Genomic DNA, 27,626 nt, shown 5'->3' with positions numbered 1-27,626 from the left:
GGACGCCTAGACTTGAATGTTGCCCTTGGGGTAATACATGGTGGGCTATTTGTGCTTAATGGGGAATTCCTCACATAAGGATTGTACTCCATTGAGTTTTAAATGATTAACCTTTATATATGATACACATATGATAATGGTGGATGAGATACCAAAATGAAAATGAGATGCTTAAAGATGAACTTGGAAATTTGGAGTTCGGAGGTAAAAGTGAGCGGAACTACTTCAACCTACTTGGTTAAATACTCAACAATAATGATAATGAACTTGTGACCATTTGAAGAGGTTTGAACTATAATAAGATTGTTTGGGTATTCTCTACCTAATACTAGAAAGGTATTACTAAAAAATAAAGACTCCAAATCAATTTTAGTACAAGCTGAATACTTGCCCTTCACAAAAATATTCAAATTGAAAATTAAACATTAAACTATTGCATATAATACAAACATAAAAATATATCAAAAAAAGTGGAAAATTTATGAGATTATTTCTTCAATATTTAAGTTGTATTCCGTTAATAATATGGAGAAGTATCTTCTGATAATATATTTTAAGCGAGGATAACGTTGGATATTGTAAAAACTGGGCGCAGGACATGGACGGGCAAAAACGGTCGGCCCCTTTGATTTCGCTAACATACTCTCTCCTGCAACATTCTCACCTCGATCCATCTTCCACAATTTATCCAACTAACTTTTCATTCTCATTGCCCTTCAAGCCTCCAGATTTTCTCCTCTCCAATGTCAAATTTACCGTCAGCAAACGCCAAATTCGATTTGCCGTGGTGGAGGAAGCGCCGATGGAGCAAAAATCGGTACGCATCAAGCAGGATTTGCAGGTATTTAGACGCAAGATTTCAAATAGATTTCTGTATAAAACACTTAAAACCCCCAATAGTAGAATTCTAGGTGGAAAAGTGTACCAAGTAGCCAAACAGCATCCAAAATTCAGATTGAATTTCAGGACTTTGAAAGCTCTTGCTACTTGTTTAGTGGATACAAAACAGTGGTATGCTTTAAGACAACTTGCACAAGATATTGGGAGTTATGGCCTTTTGCCGGATTTTGGAACTCTCTCGAGAATTCTTACAGAGTCCGTCAAGTCACGTGAATTTGATGTTGCAGAAGCATGGACTAGGATAATGGAGAACGACCAGGAGCGCAAGGTAGGTGCATATAATATCTTGATGGGTGCTTGCATGAAGATTCGAATGTATGATAAAACAATTTCTGTCTATAGACGAATGAGGGTAAATGGGTTTTTGCTAGACATTCACACTTACTGTGTTGTGATGGCTGCTTTGAGAAATAAGGGAGAGATGGAAAAAGTTATGGATATCTATGGAGAGATTAGAGAAAAAGGGATAAAACTCAATAAGATCGCTTATAGTATTGTTGTGGATACTCTGGGAAAAGTTGGAAGACCCTCTGATGCCTTGGCAGTTTTTAGGGAAATGCAAGATGAAGGGTTTAAGCCTGATAAGATTTCTTACAATTCCCTCATTCATGCATTTGCAGTGGCCAAGATGGTGGATAAGGCTGAAGAAATTTTTCATGAGGCCCAAAAGGCAGGGTGTCTCAGGGATCCTATTATATTTACCACCATGTTGCAATTGTATGTGGATTCAGTGATGTGTGAGCAGGCATTTGGAGTGGTCAAATTGATGTTGGAGATGGGCATTAAGATTACTGACTGTGTTCTATGTGCTCTAGTTAATGGGTACATGAAGAGAAGAGGACCGGAGGACACTGTAAACATTTTTAAACAATTGGTATCATTAGGATGCCAGCCAGGGCAGGTGACTTATGCTTCCATGATCGGTGTGTATGTTCAGTTAGGAATGTATCAAACTGCAGAAGCTCTGTTAGGTGAGATGAGGATCAAGGGTTTCACGCGCTGTGTGGTTGCATATGCCAGTGTCATTGCAATGTACGCAAAGCTTGGGAATGAGAATGCTGCATTTCGAGTATTATTTAGCATGAAGAGGGCAGGGTGCGCCCCAAATGCTTGGGTTTACAATTCTCTTATAGACATGTATACTAAGGCCGGGAACTTGGACCGAGCGGAGAAAGTCTGGCAAGAAATGAGAGGCAGGGGGATTGTTTCAGATAAGGTTACTTATACTTCTTTAATTGCTGGCTACACTAAAGTCGGCCAATTTGACAAAGCTATTGGGTTGTATCATGATTTCAAGAAAGATGGGGGTTCCGTTGATCGAGCAATGGCTGCTATTGTGGTAAATGCTTTCACAAAAAGTAATAGGTATGATGAATTACTTAAGTTTTTGAAGGATATTCATGCTGCAGGACTAAAATTGGACATTCGACTCCACCGCACAGCATTGAATGCTTTTCTAGATGCAGGGCTCGAGTGGCAGGTCAGATGGTTTGTTAAGACTTTTGGGCCTGAAAGAACAGCTTTGCCTATGAAATGAGGATATGATACAAGGTTTGACGGGTTTCTTCTTCCGAAGTTTCAAGGTTGAGGAGCGAACATATAAGACAGTTTAAGTGGCTTAGAATTAACCAAGGGCAAGTGTCTTGTTGTCATTCACTTGGTGCAGTTGAGATCATCACAGCAGTTGCAAGTGGATGATTTAAATGGCATTCCAAAGGAGTATCTAAGCTGTTGAGCTCCACAAGTCGTTTGGTGAAGAAACAAATACCATCATTCAGGAATGGCGTTCACATTGCTATCTTTCAGCCATGTGATCTCTGATACCAAGTCAGTTGTTATTCGTTTGGCATTCTCCCCTTATGTTGTGCTTTAGAGGATTGGTTTCTTTGAAGCTGAGAATTTTTTATAATCTTTGCTATGTCATGACAATTCAAACACTCATTTGGAGGTATTACCAAGTACTTCCTTCCATGTAGCATTATTGCTCGAAGGGCAGTTTCCTGGATTTTCAGCATTAAATTAAAAGAAAATAACTAGCAAGACCTCATTCTCAAGGTCCTCACTGATTCTGTATCTCAACATCATTTTCTATTAGTTCTTTATGCTAAGTGCACATTTTACAGGTGATGCCAGTTTTTTTGTTTCTATTTTCTAACTTAGAAGAGATCGTAACAACAATTTTGTAGTTAGGCCCCTGATGATACATGCGTGTTATTACAATTGTCATTTCTTGTCTTCGTCACCGGAAAACCATTCATCTAATGGGAATTGCTTATTTAACATTGGAAGTTCATGTAATCTTATTCAGTTTTATTTTAAGCCCTTTTTTCTTTAATTAGTTCTCGAATGGATCATTAGAATGAAACCATAATGCCATAAAAGTTAGTACTTCTTTATCTTCATTTTTTCCCCCTTAAATTGTTAAGAACATTCATTTATCCTTCAATGTAAGATAAAATCAATATTTAATTACATGTTTTATTAATTTATGTAATAATTGGTTTCTAAGAATGTATAAGAAGATCTAGTTAACACAATCTAGATCTGTTTGTTTAGTTATTAATGTTTTAAGTCATAAACGTTTGTTTGTATGTATATAATACATATCAACTCTAAACATTTGAATCATGTTTTCTGAGACAAATCTTAACTATCGTGTTCAGTCAGTTGAGTCATGAAATACATTTTTCTATAAGCCACTTACATACCCTCTAGGACAGAAGAAATTTTTCATGAGGCCCAAAAGGCAGGGTTTCTCAGGGATCCCATTATATTTCCACCATGTTGCAATTCTATGTGGATTCAGGGATGTGTGAGCAGGCATTTGGAGTGGTCAAATTTATGTGGGGGATGGGCATCAAGATTACTGACTGCGTTCTATAGGCTCTAGTCAATGGGTACATGAAGAGAAGAGGACCAGAGGACACTGTCAACATCTTTAAACAATTGGTATCATTAGGATGCCAGCCAGGGCAGGCGACTTATGCTTCCATTATCATTGTGTCTGCTCAGTTAGGAATGTATCAAACTGCAGAAGCTCTAGTAGGTGAGATGACGATCAAAGGTTTCATACGCTGTGTGGTTGAATATGCCAATGCCATTGCAATGTATGCAAGCTTGGGAATGAGAATGCTGCATTTCGGGTATTTTATATCAAGGGGTCAGGGTGCACCCCAGATGAGATCTACAATTCTCTTATAGACGTGTATGCTAAGTCTGGGAACTTGGACCGAGCGGAGGAACTCTGGCAAGAAATGAGAGGTAGGGGGATTATTTCAGATAAGGTTACTTATACTTCTTTGATTGCTGCCTACACTAAAGTCGGCCAATTTGACAAAGCTATTGGGTTGCTTCATGATTTCAAGAAAGATGGGGGGTTCCGTTGATCAGCAATGGCGGCCATTGTGGTAAATATTCTTACAGAAAGTAATAGGTATGATGAATTACTGCAGTATTTAAAGGATATTCATCCTGCAGCACTAAAATTAGACATTCGACTCTACCGAACAGCATGGAATGCTTTTCTAGATGTCGGGCTTGAGTGGCAGGTCAGATGGTTTGTTCAGACTTTTGGGCCTGAAAGAACAGCTTTGCGTATGAATTGAGGATATGGAACAAGGTTTGATGGGTTTCTTCTTTGGAAGTTTCAAGGCTGAGGAGCTGCCATAGAAGATAGTTTAAGTGGCTTAGAATCAACCAAGGCCAAGCGTCTTGTTGTCATTCACTTGGTGTAGTTGAGATCATCACAGCAGTTGCAAGTGGATGATTTAAATGGCATTCCAAAGGAGGATGTATCTAAGCTGTTGAGCTCCACAAGTCTTTTGATGAAGAAACAGATAACAATCATTCAGGAACGGCGTTCACATTCCTATCTTTCAGCCATGTGATCTTCATCTTTGTTATCAAGTCAGTTGTTATCTGTTTGGCATTCTCCCCTTATGTTGTGCTTTGCAGGATTGCTTTCTTTAAAGCTGAGGATTTCTGACAATCTTTGCTATGCCATGACATTTTTAAATACTTATTTGGAAGATACCAAGCATTTCCTTCCATGTTTCTGTAATGTATTGCTCGAAGGGCTGTTTTTTTGGATGTTCCTAGCATTTAATTAAAGAAAATAATTAGCAAGACTTCATTCTCAAGGTCCTCACTGCCTCTGTATCTCAACATCATTTTATATCAGTTCTTTGTGCTAAGTGCACATTTTACAGGTGTTGCATCACCTTTTTAATTTCTCTTTTCTAAGTTAGAAGAGATCACAACAATTTTGTAGTTAGGTCCCTGATGATTTGTGCCTGTTATTACATTCCTTGTCTTCATCACTGGAAGATCATTCATCTAATAGGACGTGCTTATTTAACACTGGAAGTTCATGTAATTTTTTTCAGTTTTGATTTAAGTATTTTCATGTGTAATGAGCCCTCTATTTATATTAGTTATGTTTAGTGAGTTGAAAAATATAAAATAATTTTTTAATAGGCCACTTACGTACCTTATATAAGTTTGACATGTACAGTTTTTCTCCCAGGTTTTCATTTAGTTTTTCTATTAGGATAAATCCACGTTTTAATTACTTTCAAAGACGTTCATAACTTTGTTTTATGAATTCAAATGATTATTGAAATTATCTAATAATAAGTTTAAAAACTTAAAAATGTTATCTATAATTAAACTATGATTCAACTCATGTTTTTTAATCAATTTATGTATTCTTATGTTCTTCGTAATCATTATTTTACGACAAACCTAAAATACAAAATTATAAATCAGACAATACTACCAAACATAATGCCATAAGAAAGCTTAGAAAAAATGACCAAATGATACTAGCATTCAACCTAAGAAATCATGTAGACACTAGGGCCTAACCCAAGGCACTTTTATAGACACTAGTAGTAGGAAATGCCACTTTAATAGTCAATAGGACTAAGCCAAGGAACTCACGACAAAATTGGTGCCTAACATGGACTTTCATGTAGACTTTAGCATCGGGATTTGGTACTAGTGCAAACAATAGGGCCAAACTAAGACATTAGAGCCCCACATATTTTTCCTTCTCCTTATTGTCCATATAGGACACTACTACAAACCGTTGTGTTAGACAAGGCATTAGTGCAAACACTAGGTCTCAACTTGGATGCTAAAGCCTTGCAAATATGGTTATAAGAATCTATTTGCTTAGATATTAAATAAGAAAAATAGACTTCTTGCAACCTTAGAACCAATTCAAACTTTAGTTACAATAAGTTCAAAAACTAATATAAACAAAATATATTTTCCAATACATGTAGAAAAAATACATTGAGTTTCTAGAATATTAAGATATCCAAATTTTTTATTCAATAAATAAACATTCTTCTTAGACCAATTTGATAGCTTTCCAATCCCTTAACCCTAATTTGTTTTCAATAATTGGTTCTAGACTATGAATATTACTCAACCCTTCTTTCATGAGCTTCAACATGTAATATACATTCTAATCACAATTGAGTTGCTCAAAAGTATATTACAATGACTTGGAATCATACTTAAGCTTGTTTTGGTCGAACTCATTCCCTTAGAATTTCAACAATCTATCTTTTATTCAATAAAAAAAAGTTTTGAACATAATTTACAAATTTAATTACAATTCAACATGTTGTCACATTCAATTCACTATATTCTTTCACTAAATTTGAACATAAATTTTTAATCTCTAACTTTCTGTCTCTAAATTTTTCAAAATTATTATATTAATATAATACAAATTCAAGACAATCTAAATCCATTTTTTAAATTCAATTTAATAAGGTTCTATGTTTTTTTGAGTCCAATTATCAAGCTAATGTATAATTAGAAATTCTACTCAATTTTTTTATTCAAGTGTTGGATAAACTTTTTAACGTGACCAATGATGTTGGCACCAAATGTCCATTGGTACAACATGAAATGCTTTTGAACCAAAGCTATGAACTAGTGAGGTCACAAATGGGGGGGACCTCAAAGGCACAAGCCTACGATCATAATGGACAAATAGAGGTTTGAACCTTGGTGCCCACAACAACATCAACATCACTTAACCAACACACTATGGGAAGAACCCAAAATTCTACTCATTTAAAATCTAAGGACTTTATTTAATATTTTAAATAAATAAGATAATCCACTCTTATACACAATCTCAAAATAAAAGAATAATAATTATCATTTAATTAGCTTTAATTTGATTCATACTTTTATTTTAAATAATAATTTTTTTTCTTTAATTCATTTTACATAATTAAAACTAACATACAATAAATAAAGCATTCTAATTGATAAATCAATATTAATTTGATTATATAACTTATAATAAATAAATAAATAATATATAATCAATAACTAATTATTTATTCTTCTTTCTTATAATATCAATTCTAAAAAAATAAAAGATGTAGCATATTTAAGCGACTAAATGATTTTAATCAAATATCATCATATTTTAGATCAAGAAAATTGTCTAAGATAAGACCTTAGATTCCTTCTCCCTTAGAATAACATTCTTTGTAATGCAACATAATATAATAAAGTATTAAAGCCCATAACATGATTTCAAAATCAAATGTAAAATAAAATAATGATGAAATAAATAATGCATCTCAACACTTTTTTCCAATATAGCAATATGAAGACTATACTAGCCACAAACTTTTTTACAATGTCCCATCAATATGTTGTACCATCACAACTAATGGTATCCATGATATGCAACAATTGTACTACCACTATCTCTATATCCCAAACTTTAAAGCATACCAATAAAAAAAAAGAAGAAGATCATGTACATACTTCTGTAACAACACATTGCATACATCATTAATTTGACTCAAGGTTTGAGGAAAAGCTAATTGATAAACTATTGGATTAAGCATTTTTAATACATTAGAAGACCTGACAAACCTTGGTGCCAACTTCATGGAATTCACTAAAGAAATAGAAGTCTTATGTCGTTTGACACTTAAAATGACCCAGTCTCCCCACATTGAAAGTTATAGGTGTCTTATTCTTATTTACATGAATTTGATTTCTAGCGAATGCTTCCTTTAGATGTTGCCTTATCAATTTTACCTTCCCATCCATCCCTTTAAACATATCTAGCCTGATTAATATTGTATCTTCCAAGTTATCTCAACTTAATGGAGTTTGGCATCTCCACCCATCTATAAAGCCTCAAAAGCTATCATTTCCAAGGCACACTAATTAGAGCTATTATATGCAAATTCTACCAAAGGGAAATGCTCTTCCCACTTAGATTCATCTAGTCCATAAATAGATAATAATTGGATCTTATATAAGTTGATTAACCCTCTTTGTCAATCTCTATTTTGAGGTGATAAGCAATACCAAAATTGAGTAAAGTACCCAATGCTATTTGGAGATTGGTTCAAAACCAATAAGTGAATCTAGTATCTATGTCTATAATGATCGTTGTAGGTAACTGAATGATCTATTTGATGAACATCTTTGTTGTCATAGGATAATCACAAGTCAAGTTCTCTACTATGAAATAGACTACCTTAGTCAACCTATCAACTATTACCAAAATTGTATTATGTCTATAAAGTGCCATAAACAACTCTTAGGAAAAATTTGTAACACCTGCAAACATTTATTTCTTTATTGTGTGATGTAATTTTTTATAGAAAATAATATGATATTTGTTAGGATTGAGGTGACATCTACCTTGTCAATCATATGACATGGCTCCAATATCTTTGGAAAATTTCCTAATGCACTTAGGGTGTATTGGGAAAATATTTTGTAATTTTATTCTCACTATTGTTTGTAATACATTCAAAAGGGGTCATGAGTTCCATTAGCAGTGGTAAAGGTAGGTCGTGGACACAATTATTTAATATTAATTTTTTCACATGTGGATACCTAGAATGGGATAATTAATGGTCCATGGGAAGAGGATAAATGAGTGACCTTTGGGCTTCTCCAAGTAATTCAAAATTAATGGTGAATTCAAGCAAGAATACCTAGTATGTAGAAACTTGCAATATTGTTAAAAATGAATGGACAATAAAATAACTTGTGAGCCTCAAAAGTCAATTCATTTTATTTTTGAAGTAATATATATATATATATATATATATATATATATATATATATATATATATATATATATATATATATATATATATATATATATACATTTATTTACATGAATGTGAAAGGTTACCACATCCTTTGGAATCCAAAATGAACAATTGGATGGGAAAAAATAACAAACAAAATTAAATTTAAAAAAAAAAAATGTATTTTATTACTTCAACTTGGAGGCGTTATAACTCCTAACCCGATGGTTGAAAATCAAACTTCTTTATATCTCAAAAGGAGCTCAAAGAGATCTAGTTAAATAGTACTTGCGAACTCTACTTATGACAATGATTCTGAAGGATTGATGACAACCTAGACCCCAAATTCCACTCTAAAGGCCTCCAAAAATGCAATTTTATGAGATGTGGAGAATATTGAAAAAATAGATTTTTGATATTTTCCATTTGTGGCTATGTAAAGACCTCTTGACTACTTCGGATCACCAAGTGGGCTCTTGGAAGAAGCAACATGTGTCTCTTTGTATTATTGCATTTAATGTAATGTTCATCTTCCATGTTTTGATATTAGAGCCAAAACTAGTGCCCTTTCAACTTCCATTAAGGTAATCCAAGGGTTGGGCTCATTTAAATGAAGAGCCTTCTTTGAATGCCATGTTTGGTGCTTTTGGAGCTCTCATTGTCCACTCTATATAAATAGCTCTTTGGATATAGAATTAATGAAGAATAGTTGAATGTAGAGTTACTTTGCAAGAACAAAGACATATGAGAGGCATAGGGAGGAATCACATCCCCACGTCAAGCCCGTTTGATGTGGTCAAGTAAATAAATAAAATAAAGCACATTGAAAGGACTATCAAATATGGAAGAAGGAAAATTGAGACATTTGAAGTTAATAGGCATGACCTACGTATGGAGGAATGGATGTTTAGGTAAGATGGTATGCTATAGGTGTGCAAAAGAAAAAGGTGTACCAGTGTGAATAGACATTTCTATCATAAAGAGGGCATGTCAACCATCTCTAGAATAAAAAAAATTGGTAGGTGGATAGTACAAGTGGTGTGGAAGACTCGAACCATGATTGAGGAGAAACCATAAAATGCGGTCTCCAAGAATGCACAAAGGATGCAATTAAGAGGTTGTGGAGTCGGGCTTAATAGTCACCAATTACATTTGATTGAAAGTTTCAAAGCCTTTTCAATAATCCATCTTCTACATAACCTGCAATGGAGTTTTTGGGGAATCCTAACCATTACATTTTGTTAAATGTTTTGAAAGCCCACATTAAAAGAATTCACATTCCTAGTCTATGCATCCACATTTTTGCATACAACTATATCGGGGCTATTGCAACAATAATGTTTCAAAAACCCCATCTGACATAGGCATTGAGGTCACAAGTGAAGGGACCATGTTGTGAATGAAGTCCTAGTCCTCACAATATGTGGGTAAGTTTATCCCAATGCCAAACAAAGAGAGATGCACATGGTAGAGTTGGGGGAAGAGGCAGAGTGTTTGTGCATAGTAGAAGGGGAAAAGAGGCTATGTAGAGGAATGTGAGGAGTTCTAATTGTAGGAAGGGAAGAGAGATTAGAGAAAAAGACATGAAGTAGGTTACAAAGATAATACATAGAATTGTGCAAGAGGAAGGAATGTAGGGCATGAGGGTTTATGCTTTGGTTTGGAAAGAAGATGTTCGCAGATCCTCATTATCTAAGGCAAGGATTTGAATGGAAGACTCTGCAAATAAACAATATGTACTTCAAAATATCTTTGTATGCTAGGTAAATTGATCGGTGCAAAGAGGATGAGCTAAATTTTGACTACATTAGCACCAAGTCAGGAATTATAACTGTGATTGAAATCTAACTTTAAAGTCTCTTATTTATGTTCAAACTCATCTTTCTTTTTCAATGTATTTTGTAACATGCAACAACCTATGAAAATTTGAATTAACAACTTTTACATCTTTGTAGCAGAAAAGAAGGGAAAAACTTGCAACTCTTTTTTGTTTTTGTTTTTGTTTTTGTTAACAATATTGAACTAAAACTTGAATTGAATAGAGATCTATGCTATGAGGAAAATAATTAATACAAACGAAAAAGTTTAGCAATTCAAATTAAATGTATAGAGAAGTTTAGAAGATACATTTTCTAGATGCCAAAAATTTTGATCTTTTATAAATTTACCATTAGATCATTGGGGAGGGAAAGTATCATCAGGGTTTTTTCCACCCAACCATAAACTTACTAGTCCCCCATGCCATATCCAAATGGATTGGCCTGGCCCTTCGCAGGTTGGTAACAAAAAGTCACCATTTGAACTAGTGGATAATCCTACACAGATCCCTAGTTGGTCATACACCATAGGCTACCCCTAACTAGTATGACCTTTGACTGTGTTGTATATCTGGATTACAACATGTTGACAATTACAAAAGTAGCGTCACTTAGGTAAAGGTTTTAATGTAATTGCAATCACCTTAATTCATGAAGTCATTGTTCCTAACCCTACTTGGCCGAATTAAATTCTCGATGGTGTTCAAGTCATCATCTCTGTCTCTATGTTGATTGCATTCTGACTCTATGAGGCTCTTAGCTATGATTTATGTTTGGACCCAAGTTTCACATGCTGGTCAACAAACTTGAGGTGAATTATACTCTTAGGGTGTAACCTATCTTTTGATAGAACCCTAGTTTAATTAAATTCAGAGTTCACACTTGTTCTCTTGAGCTAGCAATCGACTCTCTCATGAGTACAAGAATGAATCCATGCTTAATGGATATGTAGAATTCACTATTCCTCTATTAATGTGTCAATTCCCTATACAAATTTATTAGTCTGTAAATTACAGTAGTTGAATAGTTCACATTTCACATAGTTTCAATATTGTTTACTCATGAAAAATAGCCATACTTGACCTTTATTAGTTGATATTAACCATTGAGTTGTATATGGTTTTTAACCCTTCATGGCTACAACTTGAACTTATAGGACATAAGTTCTTTCCTAAGAACTTAATTAGCAGAAGTCCACTTGTTAATCACTTGGATTTCAATGAAAAAGTACATATTTTGAGTTTGAACATTATTTCTCCACTGAGTATCAGAGCTTATTCGGAATTAGATTTAGCCTTACTATTTTTAAGAGGTATTCTTGTTTCCCCCTAGATTCACTATTTCATGGTCTAAGTCTGAAAAATATTACTTTAGTGTGAAAAAGGTAAGGTAGGCAATAGGTTATCTACCCTCATGTTTATACCAGATTTCTATATTCAATATGAATTATGAATTAGAGCTATTACTGTTCCATTTCAGAAAGCTTAAATAATCATTAGTATTCTAAGGAACACCACCAAGTTCCCTTATGTCTTTCTAAACCTTTTCATACTAAGGATTGATTAAGCATTATCCATAAGTGAAAGTTGCTTACTAGTTAACTCTGGCTCGATGAGCTTCAGAATTGATACAAATTTTCAATAATCATGTAACAACAAAATTAATTTTTTAGAGATGTTACAAGTGTCATGTCTCTCTCTTGGCCCTTCTTTGGATTTGACTTACCTATCTCAATCATATTCCACGAACTTCATTTATTTTTTGAGTTATATTCTCATATGAGGTTTCTGTTTTAACCTTTTCATAAATCATTGTATAAAATATTATAAATTATAACTAACCCCCTAGATTAGGATAGGTAAATTGGTTTAAGAGCTGCCGACTTCCCATGTAATCTTTAAGTTTTGAATGAACATCATGCATGACATGTCTTTGCTCTTATTGCAATATCTGAGTGTTACTATTTTAATATTTGAAATGCTAATTGCATTACATATACTATTTTTATGCTCTTACCCATTTTCCTTTCCTTATAAGCTAGGCTTTAGTTTCATTCACATGCTAGTGAAGGTTATTCTCAGTTGATATAATCAGCCTCACAAATGTACTATTTTTTTGATTTGGTTAATTATGAGACAACTTAAAGAGAAGAAGGTGAATTCTACATAATACAAGTTTAACTAGTATGCATACCCTCAATTCTGAGTGGTAATTTTCTGCATATCCTTTACCAGTTATGCTCGCCAAATTTTCAGGTCATAATCCATACTAATACACACACACACATACGTATATGTATATATACATATACATATACATATACATATACATATACATCTACATGTATATGTATATATACATATACATATACATTTACATCTACATCTACATGTACATATACATATACATATACATCTACATCTACATGTACATGTATATGTATATATACATATACATATACATTTACATCTACATCTACATGTACATGTATATGTATATGTATATGTACATATACATATATATACATGTACATATACATATACATATATATACATGTAGATGTACATATACATATATATACATGTAGATGTACATATACATATACACATATATGTACATATACATATACATACATGTACATGTACATGTAAATGTACATGTATATGTATATATATACACATATATATGTATATATACACACATATATTTATACACACACACACACACATATGCCCTGCATACCTAACCCCATTAGTTTCCTTGTCTTGAAAATATGGGTCCCTCTTTTTGCTTTCTATAGCTTTGTTTTTTTTAGTTTCTGTCTAGACACCCCAGAACTTCGGAACCCAGTCCCGAAGAGTCCTTTGTTTGTTTTTGAAGTCCTACCCCAGAGTTCTGAAGTAGGCGTTTGTTTTGGTTATGTTTTGACCACGAAACCCCAGAACCCTGGAGTTTCGAGGTAGGTTTTTGTTTGTTATGTTTGTCATGACCTCGGAACCCTGGATCCCCAGAGTCCGGAAGTCGTGCCTTGTCTCTTTTTGTCGTTGAAGCCTCGGGAATTCGAAACCCCGAAATCTCGAGTTCTTCATGTTTTGTTGTTAGTCACTTTGGAACCCTGGAACCCCCGAAGTTGTTTTGCTTGCTTTTCTTTCATCACCTCAGAATCCTAGAGTCTCGAGGTTTGTTTGTGTTTTTTAGCTTTCACCTCAGAAGTACGGAACCCTGCACTCCCGAGGTCTTGTTTAAGGTGACCGTATGGACGAATTTCGGGGGGTATAAATAGGAGGAATGAACTTTTCTAAGTTCATTTGTGCACTCAAGTTTTTCAAACCTTCCAGTTGTGACCTCCTGACTTTGCATCTCGGTGTTGCTGAGTTTTCGCGTGTTTTCTCCCACCAGGTTGGTAGATTTTTCTCCTTCCTTGTGTTTTTGTGTTTAGATCTTTTAGTTTTTTAGATTAGATTTTCCTTTTTGCTTTCCTTGTTTGCGTGTTTTTTTCTTTTCACGTGCCCTAGATTTTCCAAACCCCGGAACCTCCCCTCGGAGTTTCAAGCTTGGTAGTTTTCGTAAACCTCAGAACCCCGGAACCCCGGACCCCCAGAGTTCCGGGCTGGGTAGTTTTCTTCACCTCGGAACCCTGAAATCACGGAGTCCCGAGGTTGATTCTTTTGGGGTCATGCTTTTATCTCAGAACCTCGGAACCCCGGAGTTCCAGATCATCTCAAAACCTATGAGTGAACTACCCCCAACCTTGGAACACCATAACCCCGGAGTTCTAAAGTTCTTTCCTATTTGGCCATTGTTTTAACCTCAAAACCTTAGAGTCTCGGAGTTCCGAAACATCTTTTTGGCACTCAATTGAACTACCTCGAAATCCTGAAGTCAACTTTTCCATCCATCCCGGAACCCCGAAGTTCCAGACTCCATTTGTTTATCCACCCGGAACCCGAAACCTTCAGACTTAGTTAATAAGCCTATGCTAACCTTGGAACCTCGGAACCCCAAAGTTCCAAAGTCAGTTGTTTTAAAGGAAGTTATCCACCCCAGAACCCCGAAGTTCCGAGGTGGATGATGTTATTGATATTTTTAAATATACAATGGATAATTTGTGATTCTTTCTTGCAGATTAGAACATTTAGATGGACCCAACCTCCAACAGGAGAGGCAAGGAGTTGGACAAGCTTCCTATAACCATGAAATATCAATATCAAGGGCAGGCCTATGTTTCAAAGTTGGATGACCAAATCAAATGGGTGACAGATAGAGAGGTGGGGCATATCAAGTTAGAAGATATCAAAACACAATTGGACAGACCAAGGCTAGAATCCCCTCTAAGGAGGATCAAGAGATCAGGTTTGGTGGAAGCAACCATTTTTCCACAATTGGTCCAATCCCCTGAATTCATTATGACCGTTGTATAGTTCTACAATGCAGATGCCAGAAAACATACAGATGATCAAGGTAGAACTATGATTGATTTATCAATGAATATGCTGGGATTTGTGTTTGGCATCCCTGTGAGGGATGAAGTACTTCTGACTATGGAGGAAGAAGCCACTGGAGTATGGAATAAGAATATTGCTTCAAACAAGAGGAATATGAATGAGAATTGGTTGGAAGAGGAGAGGAAGACATGGCTAAAGGCCACAAACATTTTGAGGGCGGATTTAAAGGAGCCACAATGAGACTTAATCATCATGTTGAGCAAGGCCTTTGACAAGTTAGATTGCCAACACTTCGATCCTTGGATGTTCCATTTTATGACAACTATACTCATAGGGAAACAATACTTTGTCTGGGCCCTAATTATTTCTGACAACATACATAAGCAGATGAAGGAGGTGCATCAAACAAAGAAATTCTTATTTACCTCCTATGTTATCTGGGTAGCTGCCCGAGTAGGCCAATTCCTAGGGTTGCAAATAGAGGGCCAACTAGGCGATGAGGAAGGGTAGAAGAAGGTGTGGGAATATTACTGACAACTCTCTCTGAACAATGCAAAGAAACATTTTAAAAGAATAAATGATGCCTTCCTTTTCCCTGTCATCATCAAACTCATAGTTGATACGAGTTATAGAATAATCCCAGAAGCAATGGCAATCATCAGGGAATGGGCATGTTAGTTCATTCAAAACCAATGCTCTACATATATCAGGGTTAGTGGATTCATAGGGAGCCCTATGTTGTTTCCGCGATACTGCAATGGTCGCATTATATTGTTAGAATATGTCAGGAAGATGCTCAGCCTTCTATCACTTTTGTCTTCAAAACACAAGATAGGTATAGATTTTTCAGTTTATGTTGGTTACTTCTCTTGTTCCAAGATTCAGGTAGCAAAGACAACAGAGCAGGAACTTCAAGATTTAAATCTTAAAGAATTTAATTATGCAAGGGAGTACTATAATCCCTATGGAAAGCTAAAGCAAATAATGCCAAAGGCATATGAGGGACATAAGTCTATATTGGAGGATTTTTGGGCAAACCTCTAAGACAATTTTGAAGTTAGAGAAAAGAATTATTATAGGTTGTTAGTACCATGAATAAGGAATTTTGAAATAGAGACCAATCTCCCTAAAGAACTAAGGGATGATGGTGAATTATTAGATTCTATATATAAGGAGCAAGAAATTGACAAGAAGCCTCTCTCTCCAATAAGGTGGTCAGCACAGAAGGATATAGATATAGATAGAGTAACTCAAACTGTTATAGATAGAAATAGTCAGTGGCTAAGTTTGAGGGTTAGGCCAAGTGCTTCGAAAGGGAAGCAAAAGGAATCGACTTCAGGTGTTCTCCAATCAAGGGGTTATAAGGAGTATGCCTGTAAGACAAGGTCTAGCTCTTGAAAGAACACATCAACTGACCGAGATGAAACTGCCGAACCTGAAGAAAGTACTAAGGAATTATTGAATAAATTCAAAGAACAAATGAGGAGGTCTGAACTTTTGAAAAATCCTGCAGATGTTGGAGTAAAAGAAGGCCTGTGAGTTGTGCCAATGGCATAGGTACATCCTGCGAGGACAATAATTGGACAAATGCCAGGAGAGGGCACTTAGGAGGAAGATGAACAAGAGAAAGAAGATGAAAGTGCACAACCTCCTCCTCCTGATACGACAAGTGTACCCACTCAGCCTCTGTCTACTGCCGCAACGCAAGCTCCAATTTTGACCTCAACTGCTACTGCCCCTATGCCACCACTAACTGATATTTTTGTTGCAACAACAATGCCTCCTAGGACATAGGTGTGAGGACCTACCACACAAATAGTAAGTGTCCATAACATTGAATCAGATTCTGACCAAGAAGATGAGAAACCTATGGAACAACAGTCGCTTGGGGGAGAGAAGGGACGAAATGAGTTTAAAGATTCACAGGATGAAAGGTTGGTTTTAACTCCATAGGACCAAGAAGATTTACTAAAAGAGATTTCTGCCAAGAAAGGTATGGATGAAATGGATAAAGATGGCTAGACGTTTGAAGAAGAAATTAATGATAAGTTAGGGGAGTTACATAAGTAGTAACTGTTGAATGTTGATACTGCTCTCCAAGCTAGCTTGCCCTGTCAAATTGCTTCACCCCAAGACCCTAAGCATACAGAAGAAGAGGAGAAAGATGAAGCAAAAGAGCAACTAGATGTGCACGTAGTGACCATTGACATCGTGCCCCACGAAGGTGAAAAAGGTAAAGATGTTCCACAATGGTTAAACTTCATCTTTGAGAAAAAGAAAAGGAAAGTAGTGCTACCAAAAGTTACATTACAACAAGCAATCACTAAAGAACCAAGGAAAACAAAGAAGGCCAAGACCGTACATCATTTATCAAGAATAGGTTCTGGTGAGGTGATTGGAGATGTAGCAGTTCCTACACAAGCAGAAGGTCAGAGCTCTGCAAAGTACCAAGTATCACAAATAAAACTGGGTAAGCAGACTAAGTGGGGATAATTATATACGTTGGAATTGGCTACTAGTGTCATCAGGGGCTGAATAGAAAAAGAACATACCTCCCATTTAAAGGTCAAGGCACAACTTGAACAATATAAGCAGTTGTTGGTAGAGATGGGCAAGCCCTTGGATACTTGTGTAAGTGGTAATTTACCTTCAGCCTCGTCACTCCCAGAGGGAGATATAAAAGCATTGGTTGAGGTAAGACAGGTGGCTTGTAGTACCCCTGCCCTAATCAGACCTTTTAAACCCTGTTTGACTTCAGGTGAATTTTTAGTGGGTACATTATATTGTAATATTCTATTCAGATAATACGCTAGGATGTGTTATGCTTTGATTTAAGTTTGAGTGAATGTTGTTACACATTACTTCCTTATGATGGTTAAATGTTATTTTTATTGGAATACTAACATGGACTGACACATTTATGTTATGCGTTTACAAAATTAATTATTAAATCTTAAGTATTTAATTGGATTATATGTGTTTATTATGCATTCGTAAATGAAAGAGACTAAATTAAATAGGACCCCTTTGTATGATTAATCAATAAATCAAACTAGTTAATTCATATTTCTGGCTAATCTGATTTATTGTATTTTTAAATTCTGAATTAATTCATTTATATGTATTTTGAAAGAAAGGTTAATTAGAAATTGGAAAATAAAAATATTTTACCCTCATTAACATTTTGAAATAGAAATGTTAGCTTTTAATTTATTGGAGAAAATTAAATGAGGAAGAAAAGAAAAGCATTTAGGAAGGTTAAATTTTAATTAGAAATGATTTTTAATTTGGCTAGAAATAATTTTAACCTAAAAATAGATTTTAGGTCAAAATTTCCTTTTAACCTAGGTTTTCATGAAATTTGAGGGGGGTTGTTTTGGATGGGAAAATTTTGGGGCATTTTTGGTGGGAAGAAACTCTTGAGCTTGCAAGTTGGGCTCTTCACCAAATCACTTTCAGGATTGCTAATAGAGGTAGGATTCTTGTCTAATTTCTTGGTTTCTAAAGAAATTCTATTTTGATTTGAAAGAAATCTGGGTGTGTTTTGCTTGAAAAATCTCTTAAATTTATGGAATAGGAAGAGTAGAAATTAAATTTCGAATTTAAACCCTCCTTGATTTCTTTTCCCACTTCCAAATCAATTTCTTGTTTGCTCAAATGGATTTCAAATGGAAATTGGGTGTGGCTGTTCACAATGGGTTTTTTGGTTTAAAATTTCATATGAATGCTTTCAATTTCATTTAAAAAAAAAAATGAGAAATCAATTTGTGTTTGGAAAAATTGGTTAGATTAATGTGTGTAAATTGTTCAAATTCACCCCTGTATGGGGTTATGCTGGTGAAATTTTCCCAGTGGACTGGTATTTTTCCAAAAGAAGAATGACATTCTCTTTCATTTTCTTAGAGATTTTTTGAGTTTTTATGTGTTTGGAGTTTATGGTAAAAAAAAATAAAATATTTTAAGTGTTATGGGAAAATTTATCCCTCGGAAATTTCCCAGGAAAAGATCTGAGACTATGCATACAAAGAGGGGAAATTGTTTTTTTAAAGATTTAAAAAAAATAAAATAAAATTAGGGGGCGGCTTATTTGAGGGACCATGGCCCTCGACCCATGGTTGGGGAGAGTTGTGGCTTCCCCAAACCATGGGGAGAGGCCATGGTTGTGGAGACCATGACGTGGTCTCCACACAACCTAGGTTGTGGGGAGACCACGACATGATCCCCACAACAACCTTCCCATTGGGAGAGGACACCCACGTGGCGGGGTTTGGTTTTCAAAACAAAAAAAGGTAGTAAATAAAGTTTGTAATATTATTTAATGTCTTTAAAAAGTTTTTTTTTATTATTAATTTTTAATGAATATATATATATATATATATATATATATATATATATATATATATATATAAATTAATATTTAGTTTTGTATATGCAAGGAAATATATTTGACTTGGGAAAAAGGTTAAATTAGTTATTTTATTTTTTTAGAAAATGGAAATGATTATTTGATTTTGGAAATAATTATCAATATTAGTTATAAATTTATATTTTCATATATTTGGAAGTATATAGTTGATTTGGAAAAGATGAGATTAGATAATTTATTTCGAAAAAGAATGGAAATGATGATTTTATTTTGAAAAATAAATATCAATTTTAGTTAATTAATATATAAATTAAATTATATTTTTATATGTATAACATATAAATATAATTATATAAATGGGATTTTGGTTTGAAAATTATTGTGGGGTTTTGATATGGTTTTATGGTGTATATTGAAATATAGTTGAATTAGAAAACCTTGGCCGACTTATATTTTAAACGGAATGGAAAAATGATTGTCATTATAGATTAATGAAAATGCGTGTTTAATTACTGTATTCACATTTGATTTCACAAGATGGCAAGTCCTTAATTGCGAGCATTGGCTGTAATCATGTGATTGATTTGTAACTGGTAATGCCCGTAATTGCGAGCATTGGCTGTTGTCGTGTGGTTGATTGTAACTGATCATGTCTCTAGTCAGAGAATCGTCAGTTGGTTACCTGTGTGCAAGGGCTTGTTTGTCCAAGTGGTTTTCTATTGCTTGAACTCCATATACTAGTCCTTGTGTATACCTTGGTTTTGGGAGTTCATTTGATTGTGGTTAAGTGTCATACGAGAGAGTGGCTTTCGAGTGGGGGCCACACCCAAAGTGGTAGTAGGGTAATCCATCAAAAGTGTGTCTAAATAAGTGATAACTTAATAGTATATTAGGGGAATTGCTAGATAAAAACACTAAGTAAGATAGTTATGACTCACTCATGGGTTGAGTGCTAGTACAGACTCAGGATGCAGTGTGAAGGCCTGGAATGGCAAATCAACAACCTTGTCTTCACGAAAGGATGTGTTGGGTCCACATGAGACTTGGATAGGGATGGAGGTTCAGGAAAGGTTGCTAGGGTAACCCAATAGATGGGGGCTGAGACCTATGGAGGCCTGCCAGGGTAATCATACCAAGCTATGTGATGACACTCGTCCCTTATGTTCACTAGTGTGCAGTTTGTGTTGTTTTTGCTAGGAGCACTATTGTGGAGTCATATCTAATTGCTCATGCCTTTGAGAGTACCTGATATTCATGTTAGACCATGGGATGATTATGATGGATTGCGAGGATTTTATAGTTTCGCTGGTGCTTCAGTTGTTCTTTTGTATTTGCTCCATTTCATGTTTCAAATGAATCCTCTTTCTTCTTCTTGGATCATTCTTGTATCTTTTGGACCAATGTGCTCATATGTAATATTTGTTTCTGTACACCTTGATGGCAGGATGTAATGATGGGGTCATATATATTATTTGTTTCTGTACGCCATGATGGCAGGATGTAATTGATGTGAACCTTATGTATTCTTCACCCTATTATTTATTAAAGGGGTCTTGCAATTGAAGCAGACCCAAAGATGTAGCCCATTAGGGGTGAACTCTGATATCAATTTGGTGTTGTGTGGTGTATTTGTTCATCTGGTTCCTTTTTATTTTGGATGTTTGAATGGCATTATGGTTAAAATGTATAATGTAGATTAGATGATATTAATCTTAAATGCATGTATGAAGTTATCTAATTAGATGTCGTAATATGGATCATGAAGAATGTAGGTTTAGTGAAATGCAAAGTACTTATTATCTTATAATGCAAACAAAGTATGCATGGAAATTAAATGTATGGCATATGTTTTAATTTAAGGTTGGATGTAATGTATGGTTAAATTGCAATGAATGAACTTAATCATGTTATCTATATTTTAACCTATCGAATAAATTTAACCATTGATTAAGTATAATTATGTTATTAAGTTAATCAACTTAATCAGAGTAATTAGCATGAGTTGAGTTAGTGGTGAACCAAGTAACCACATTGGGAAACCCCTTAGGTGTTAGTTAAGTCTGACGCTGTGTAATCTGACCTTAATGTTAACTTAATTTATCATAAAACTAATTAAAGTTTAAAAACAAAATTGTTTGCACTCTTATCTAGTGTTCTAGTTTTATTCCTTCGGGGTTGTCCTGGCGGGGCATTACATGGCTGCCATGACAAAATCATGGGCACAAATAAATGCCTCTAAAATTAGACTATTTTTGCAGAACACCATGAAGGAATATAGGAAGGCCATGCAAGTTGGATGAGCGTTAGCTTCTTGTTCTCAGTAGTGGGAGCAAAAGCTCAACACTTTTGGCAAGCAGTTTCGGGTCTTGAATAAAGTTTTGAGTCTTGGGGAAGAAGAGATAATAAGGGAGGACCTCTTGGGTGGAGACAACCATAAAAAATTGCAATCCTACGTATACATTTTGGAGTTGAAGATTGAAATTCTTTAATAGTATGTGGGGGATATAACAAGTATTCAGTCTCCCCTCCTCGAGGTAGTGGAAAAGTACAAGAATTTTGTAGGATAGTTATTAGGAGTTTTTGGGCTTGGAATAACCAATGTAGGAGGTATGGAGGAAGATAAAGTACTCCACCAGTGGGATGCATATGAGGCCCAACATTTTGTAGCTCTAGCTCAGTTTAGTGTTGCCTTAATGGACATGTATACATATTTGATAACCCAGTGTCAATAAGCTGCAGAGACAATAGAGGAGTTAGAAAGTGAAAGAAAGAATGCGGAGGAAATTTTGAAAAAGTACAAGTTCAAAATCAAACATGTTATTGATCCTCCTACTGAAGTGATTGCATGTATCATCAACACTTATAAATCCTATAAAAATAAGTGAAAGATAAATGTATAGTTTCTAATGATAGCATGACTTTTAAAAGGAGTTTTTGCATGACCACCCCACTAGGACTTCAACCGCGCCTCCAACTCACGCTTCAGTTTTTGAGAAAAAATTTGCATGACTATGAAAGCTTGGCTCATGCAGCACAGTCTTCGTAGTGCTCACCCAGTCTCTGTTTCATAATAGTTAACTAGAGTATAGAGGCAGAGACTTGCAAGTCAACTGCGACTCCTAGATTTTTAGTTCTTAATTTAGATAAGGCTTATTTCCTAGAAAGTAGGGCAGAAAACTCTATAAATTGAGGAGTTTGATTCATTTGTAAGGGTCCACAAATTGATGATTTGAGGCCCACTTAGAGATTTTAGATTATTTTTGCAGATTGTTATGAATTTGAGAGGTTTTTGTGATACATTCTTTGGAGTTAATACAAGTAGAAACTTATAGATTTCCTGATCTATGCATATGTGCTATGAGTTTGTTCTTTGCAGTCTGATAATGTCTATTGTTTGAAATCAACAACTTGTTTTGATCTTCTATTTATTGCTTTATGAATCATACTGCGCACGTAAGTGGTGTATGAGAATTACTGGAATAGACAATATTGTGGTGATATTCTTTCCATGAATTTGTGAGGTTGTTAACTTTGCAGGATTATTGGAGGTTCGTTATTGAATGTTGATTTGGATAATATTTGATGATTTTTGGATTACAGGGTACTAATTGAGTAGTTCATTAAGTTGTTATTGAATTAGTTTCAGTGTTATTTTCTTGTTTCCCTATCTTTTTGTAATTTATTTCCAAGAGAATCTTAAATCATAAAAAGAAAAAAAAGAAGTTATTCAAATTTATTGGGATTTAGTTTCAACTAGCAGGCCCCTTAACAGGTACAACTGCATCAACCATTGAGCTTCCCATCACCGTCGAGACCCAACTATAGAGACCTTGGAGTGATCTATTCCCCAAAACTTATTGCTTTTCAGGAGAGGTGGTGAGTGTTCATATTGACTACCTGACTGTTGGTGAGTGAGTCAAAACAATTATCAACAGAAACTGGCACTAGAAGGACGACCTGATCAGTCCCCTTAGTTTTCAATCGCACATGGTACTTCCAAGAGACCGACTTTTAACATATACACAACCTAACCTCAACTACGAGCAAGCCGACATTATTTCCCAACTATATGATCTTGCTTGGGATAGTAGAAGGAATCATAGTGATTGGTTGCAAGCACGACAAGTCCTTGACAATGAAAGGCAAAGAGGTATACATATAGAAGCAGAGGCACAAAGGAAACTTCTTGCACAAGGAAACCCACAACCACCTACACAACCAAGAAATTGAGGTATTAAGCTGGATCGTATATCATCTTTTCCCTTGAAAGGTTTCATAAAGTTCTTAGGAGTAACTCTTCTCCATGAAACTTAGTAGAGTTAGGACCTATGACTAGGAAAAAGAGAAATAAAGCTAAGGGACAACCTTCAACATCCTCACCAGTTTAGTCATCTGAACCCAACATAGAAGATCAACTGATCCTTAGTCCTCAACCCATCACTGCACCTTTTGTGACTGAATGTCCACTGTCACCACTTGCAATGGCCTACTTTTACCAAGACCACATGCCATTAGGAACTATACGAGGGGGTATACATGACCTACCTAGAAACTTAGATAAATTTTGCAGTAAAGTCTACTATTTGGGGGCTAGGATGGCTAATGAGCATATTGAAGCATTCAAAGATGCAGTCATTCGTAACAACATCGAACACCAAGATGTGGTATGTAGACTCTTCCCATATTCACTTGGGGAGAATGAATATAATTGGTATTTGACTCTAGCATCGAATTCCATCAGTGGCTGGGATGTTTTGAAGAAAGCTTCTATTGATCAATTCTGAGTGTATGTTGATCCTAGAACATTGCACCATCAATTTACCTCTCTTAAGAAGTCACCAAATGAACCTTTGACAACTTTTAATACCAAATTTAAAAGGGCATATAAGAGGTTACAGGATCCTTACCAGGTAGCAACCAACATAGGAATTGACTCATATCTGAGAGCTATTGACCCATGGACCGCTATGTTTATCAAAAAGAGTGTCCTCGAAGATCAAAGGATTACCCTGGCGAAGGTCTATGCGTTGGAAATCAACATGAATCATGAGTTGAACCAAACACAAAGGGGAATTGGATACAACTTACCCATAGGAGTGAATCAAGGGAACTATAACCAGCTCCCTGGGGTACCATCGCCTTTACCTATAGGAGCCCCAACAATGTACCTAAAACCAATCTATGCCTCTAAGCCTTAGGCTAATCAATAGTTTGCTGCTCAAGCTTTAACTTGGCAGACTAATACCAATACCGCTCCTACTCAAACACAATATGTTGGTCAAGTACAAGGGGAAAATCAACAATTTGGTAATTCCCACGCAACAAACCAACCCCCAACTATGATGCCTAAGAGTCAATGATCACACATATCCACTGAAGTGGAAGCATTAAAGAGGATGATTTCACAAGTTACTTCAAATTTGAGTCAATTGAAGATGAATCCTCTGGGAGGGTACAACCAACCCCAATCATACAATAATCAGTGAAATTATAACAATCAAAACCAAAACCAAAGGTATAACAACAAGTCATACAATAGGCAATGGAACACGGGTCCAAGAAATGGTGGGGTGAACCATGATCATCCTGATGCAAGAGACAACCCAAATAATACACAAAGTGTTAACCTGGCTGATATGAGTTTTACTAACTAATTGGTGTAGGTTGCATGATACAACATCACATTCTAAGGTTAATTGCGCCCAGTTCGAAAAGATCATAAGGATCGCTCAAGCTGATTCTCAACCTACAGGGTTCTCTAATGAGGAACTACAGAAGGTTAATACAACAATGTTGGTTGACATGTTCCTATGTAAAGAGTTTCAAGTAGAAGCTGAAGGTGAACTGTATGTCTATGATGCTCAAGCCTTTTAGACCATAAATAATTACAACCTTAGGATTCAAGGCAAGGCTCCATTAACATAACCACCTCCCCCAAAGGGTGGATTTGTACCTCCTGATGCGAATGCAAGTAATAATCCTCCCCCTCCTCAAGCTTTTCAAGGAGCACATCCTAGAAAAATTCAAGGGCAAGAATATGTTTTGAAAGGATCTTTTGATGTTACCAAGGAGATGGAGAGGACTGCCACCACTATGTCCCTAATGGAGGTATTGAGATATTGCCCTGAACAAAAGAAGGCTCTCCTTAAGAAGTTAGAACTACTGGAGTCTCAGAGCAACGAGGTTAAGATGGCTGTCTTGAATGAGGTCAATGCCAATATCAGTAATGATGCCATGGAAAACCCACCTTAGTTTGAAGATACGTGGAAAGAATCTGCATAACTGTTTGGTAGATTCAGGTGCTTCCAGAAATGTAATGCCTTATTCTATATGTTAGAAGCTTGGTCTCAACCTGGTGCGTGCAAACAATAAAGTTGTACAATTGAACAAGACTGAGGTGAATGTAATTGGAGAATTAAAAGATGTGTATATCCAGTTGGGTGCTGATCCCCGCATATACTGTTACATCGACATTCAAGTGGTTGATATTCTTGAAGTATATGGGATGCTTCTCAATAGAGATTGGTCAAAAACTTTGGGAGGCTACTTCTTAGCTTGTTTTACATATTTATGGCTTCCATGGAAGGGAGTGAGTAACCATATCGAAATTCATAGTGAACCCAAGTTGAAGAAGTTGGTCATAGATTATGGAGCTCTCTATGAGGTGGTATATGCTGAAGTAAGTCCAGGACTCTATAGAGTAAATGAAATTCTCACTTTTTCTGCACCTATAGTTTCTTAGTCCTACCAAATTGATATGGCAGAGCATAAAGAAAGGATTAAAGACTTTATCGCAAGAATGAAACAAGGGATGTGCCTATTAGGAGATGATATCAAAATGCATGATTTGTTACTCCCACAATGGTGTAGGATACATCATCAAGAACATTATGAATTATCCTATATCCCGTGCCAAAACAAAGTTACAAAGTTGATGAGCCCAATCCCTTGTGAGGACTCTGATTACATCATCAGCGTGAAAGAAATCAAAGTTCCAAGTCATGAGGAAGTAATTCCCCCCAAAATGGATGTTATAATAGAAACTTCCCAGCAAGAACAATGCAACAAAGAGATCTTCATGGTTGAGATTGGTAAACAAGAGAATGAGGATATTCCACCCAAGCAGGAGATTGAAGAAACTCAGTCTCTCGTACAACTTCAGATAGAGCAGTCCACTCCCAATACCGTTGAAGTACTCTTGGAACCTGTAATTGAACAATCTTAGGTGTTGCAAGACCTTGAACTCAAGGGACAACAACCACTTTCAGAAACTAATCTGATCACTGATCCTAAGGCGAAGAATGTAAATAAATTGAAAGATGAAATATGGTTTCTAAAGTTTGATGGGTCTAGATCGAAGCAAGGCAGTGGAGAAGAAGTTGACTTAACAAGTCCCAAAGGGAAAACCTTTCTAGCCTCCTATTGACTCCAATTCCCTTGCACTAATAATATGACTGAGTATGAGGCCCTAATTAGATGACTACTCTTCGCTCATAAGAAGGGAGCCAAATGCTTAAGAGTGCAAGGAGATTCCAAATTGGTGGTTAAGCAAGTAAGAAGACAATATGCATGTCACGACAAAAGGTTAGAAACATATAGGAATAGAGTATTGGGGGTTGGTTGAGGATTTTGATGCTTTCAATATCCAGCTAGTGCACAGGAAAGTAAATGAAATATCAGATGCATTGGCTGTAGCAACAAGCACACTAGAACTAGTGAGTCAATCTCCTTTGAAGAGATTTTCCGTAAAGTTGGTCTCCACACCTGCTGTACTCAATAACATCAAACACATTCAAGTCTTCAAGGATGACACATACATTCTATCTTTTCTTGCTAATTCAGGGGCTTTTGAAGAGCAACTCATTGATGAGAATGATAGATAAGATGATCTTGATGAAGGGGGTGATGAAGAAATCCTAAATTTGCCTACAAACGTTATTCCCAAAGGTATGGTCATTCTAGAGAGGCTTTTTGATTCCGGTCCTAGGGTAAAAGAGAAATT

The 27,626-nt window shown here is 35.7% G+C and overlaps 1 protein-coding gene across 1 annotated transcript; it reads left to right on the top strand.

Moving 5' to 3' along the window:
- The first annotated feature begins 537 nt into the window (after nt 1–537).
- Nucleotides 538–3,020, top strand: LOC131062603 (pentatricopeptide repeat-containing protein At5g13770, chloroplastic). The gene has a single exon (XM_057996295.1). The coding sequence runs from the start codon at nt 599–601 to the stop codon at nt 2,435–2,437; it is 1,839 nt and encodes a 612-aa protein (XP_057852278.1). The 5' UTR covers nt 538–598; the 3' UTR covers nt 2,438–3,020.
- Nucleotides 3,021–27,626: the final 24,606 nt, after the last annotated feature.

The sequence above is a fragment of the Cryptomeria japonica genome, chromosome 6 (genome assembly GCF_030272615.1).
Source record: "Cryptomeria japonica chromosome 6, Sugi_1.0, whole genome shotgun sequence".
NCBI classification, from domain to species: domain Eukaryota; kingdom Viridiplantae; phylum Streptophyta; class Pinopsida; order Cupressales; family Cupressaceae; genus Cryptomeria; species Cryptomeria japonica.
This window is presented reverse-complemented; position numbering and strand designations above follow the sequence as displayed.

Bases quoted from the DNA above. Each gene is read 5' to 3' on its own strand.
- LOC131062603 (XM_057996295.1), top strand. From the start codon at position 599: ATGGACGGGCAAAAACGGTCGGCCCCTTTGATTTCGCTAACATACTCT.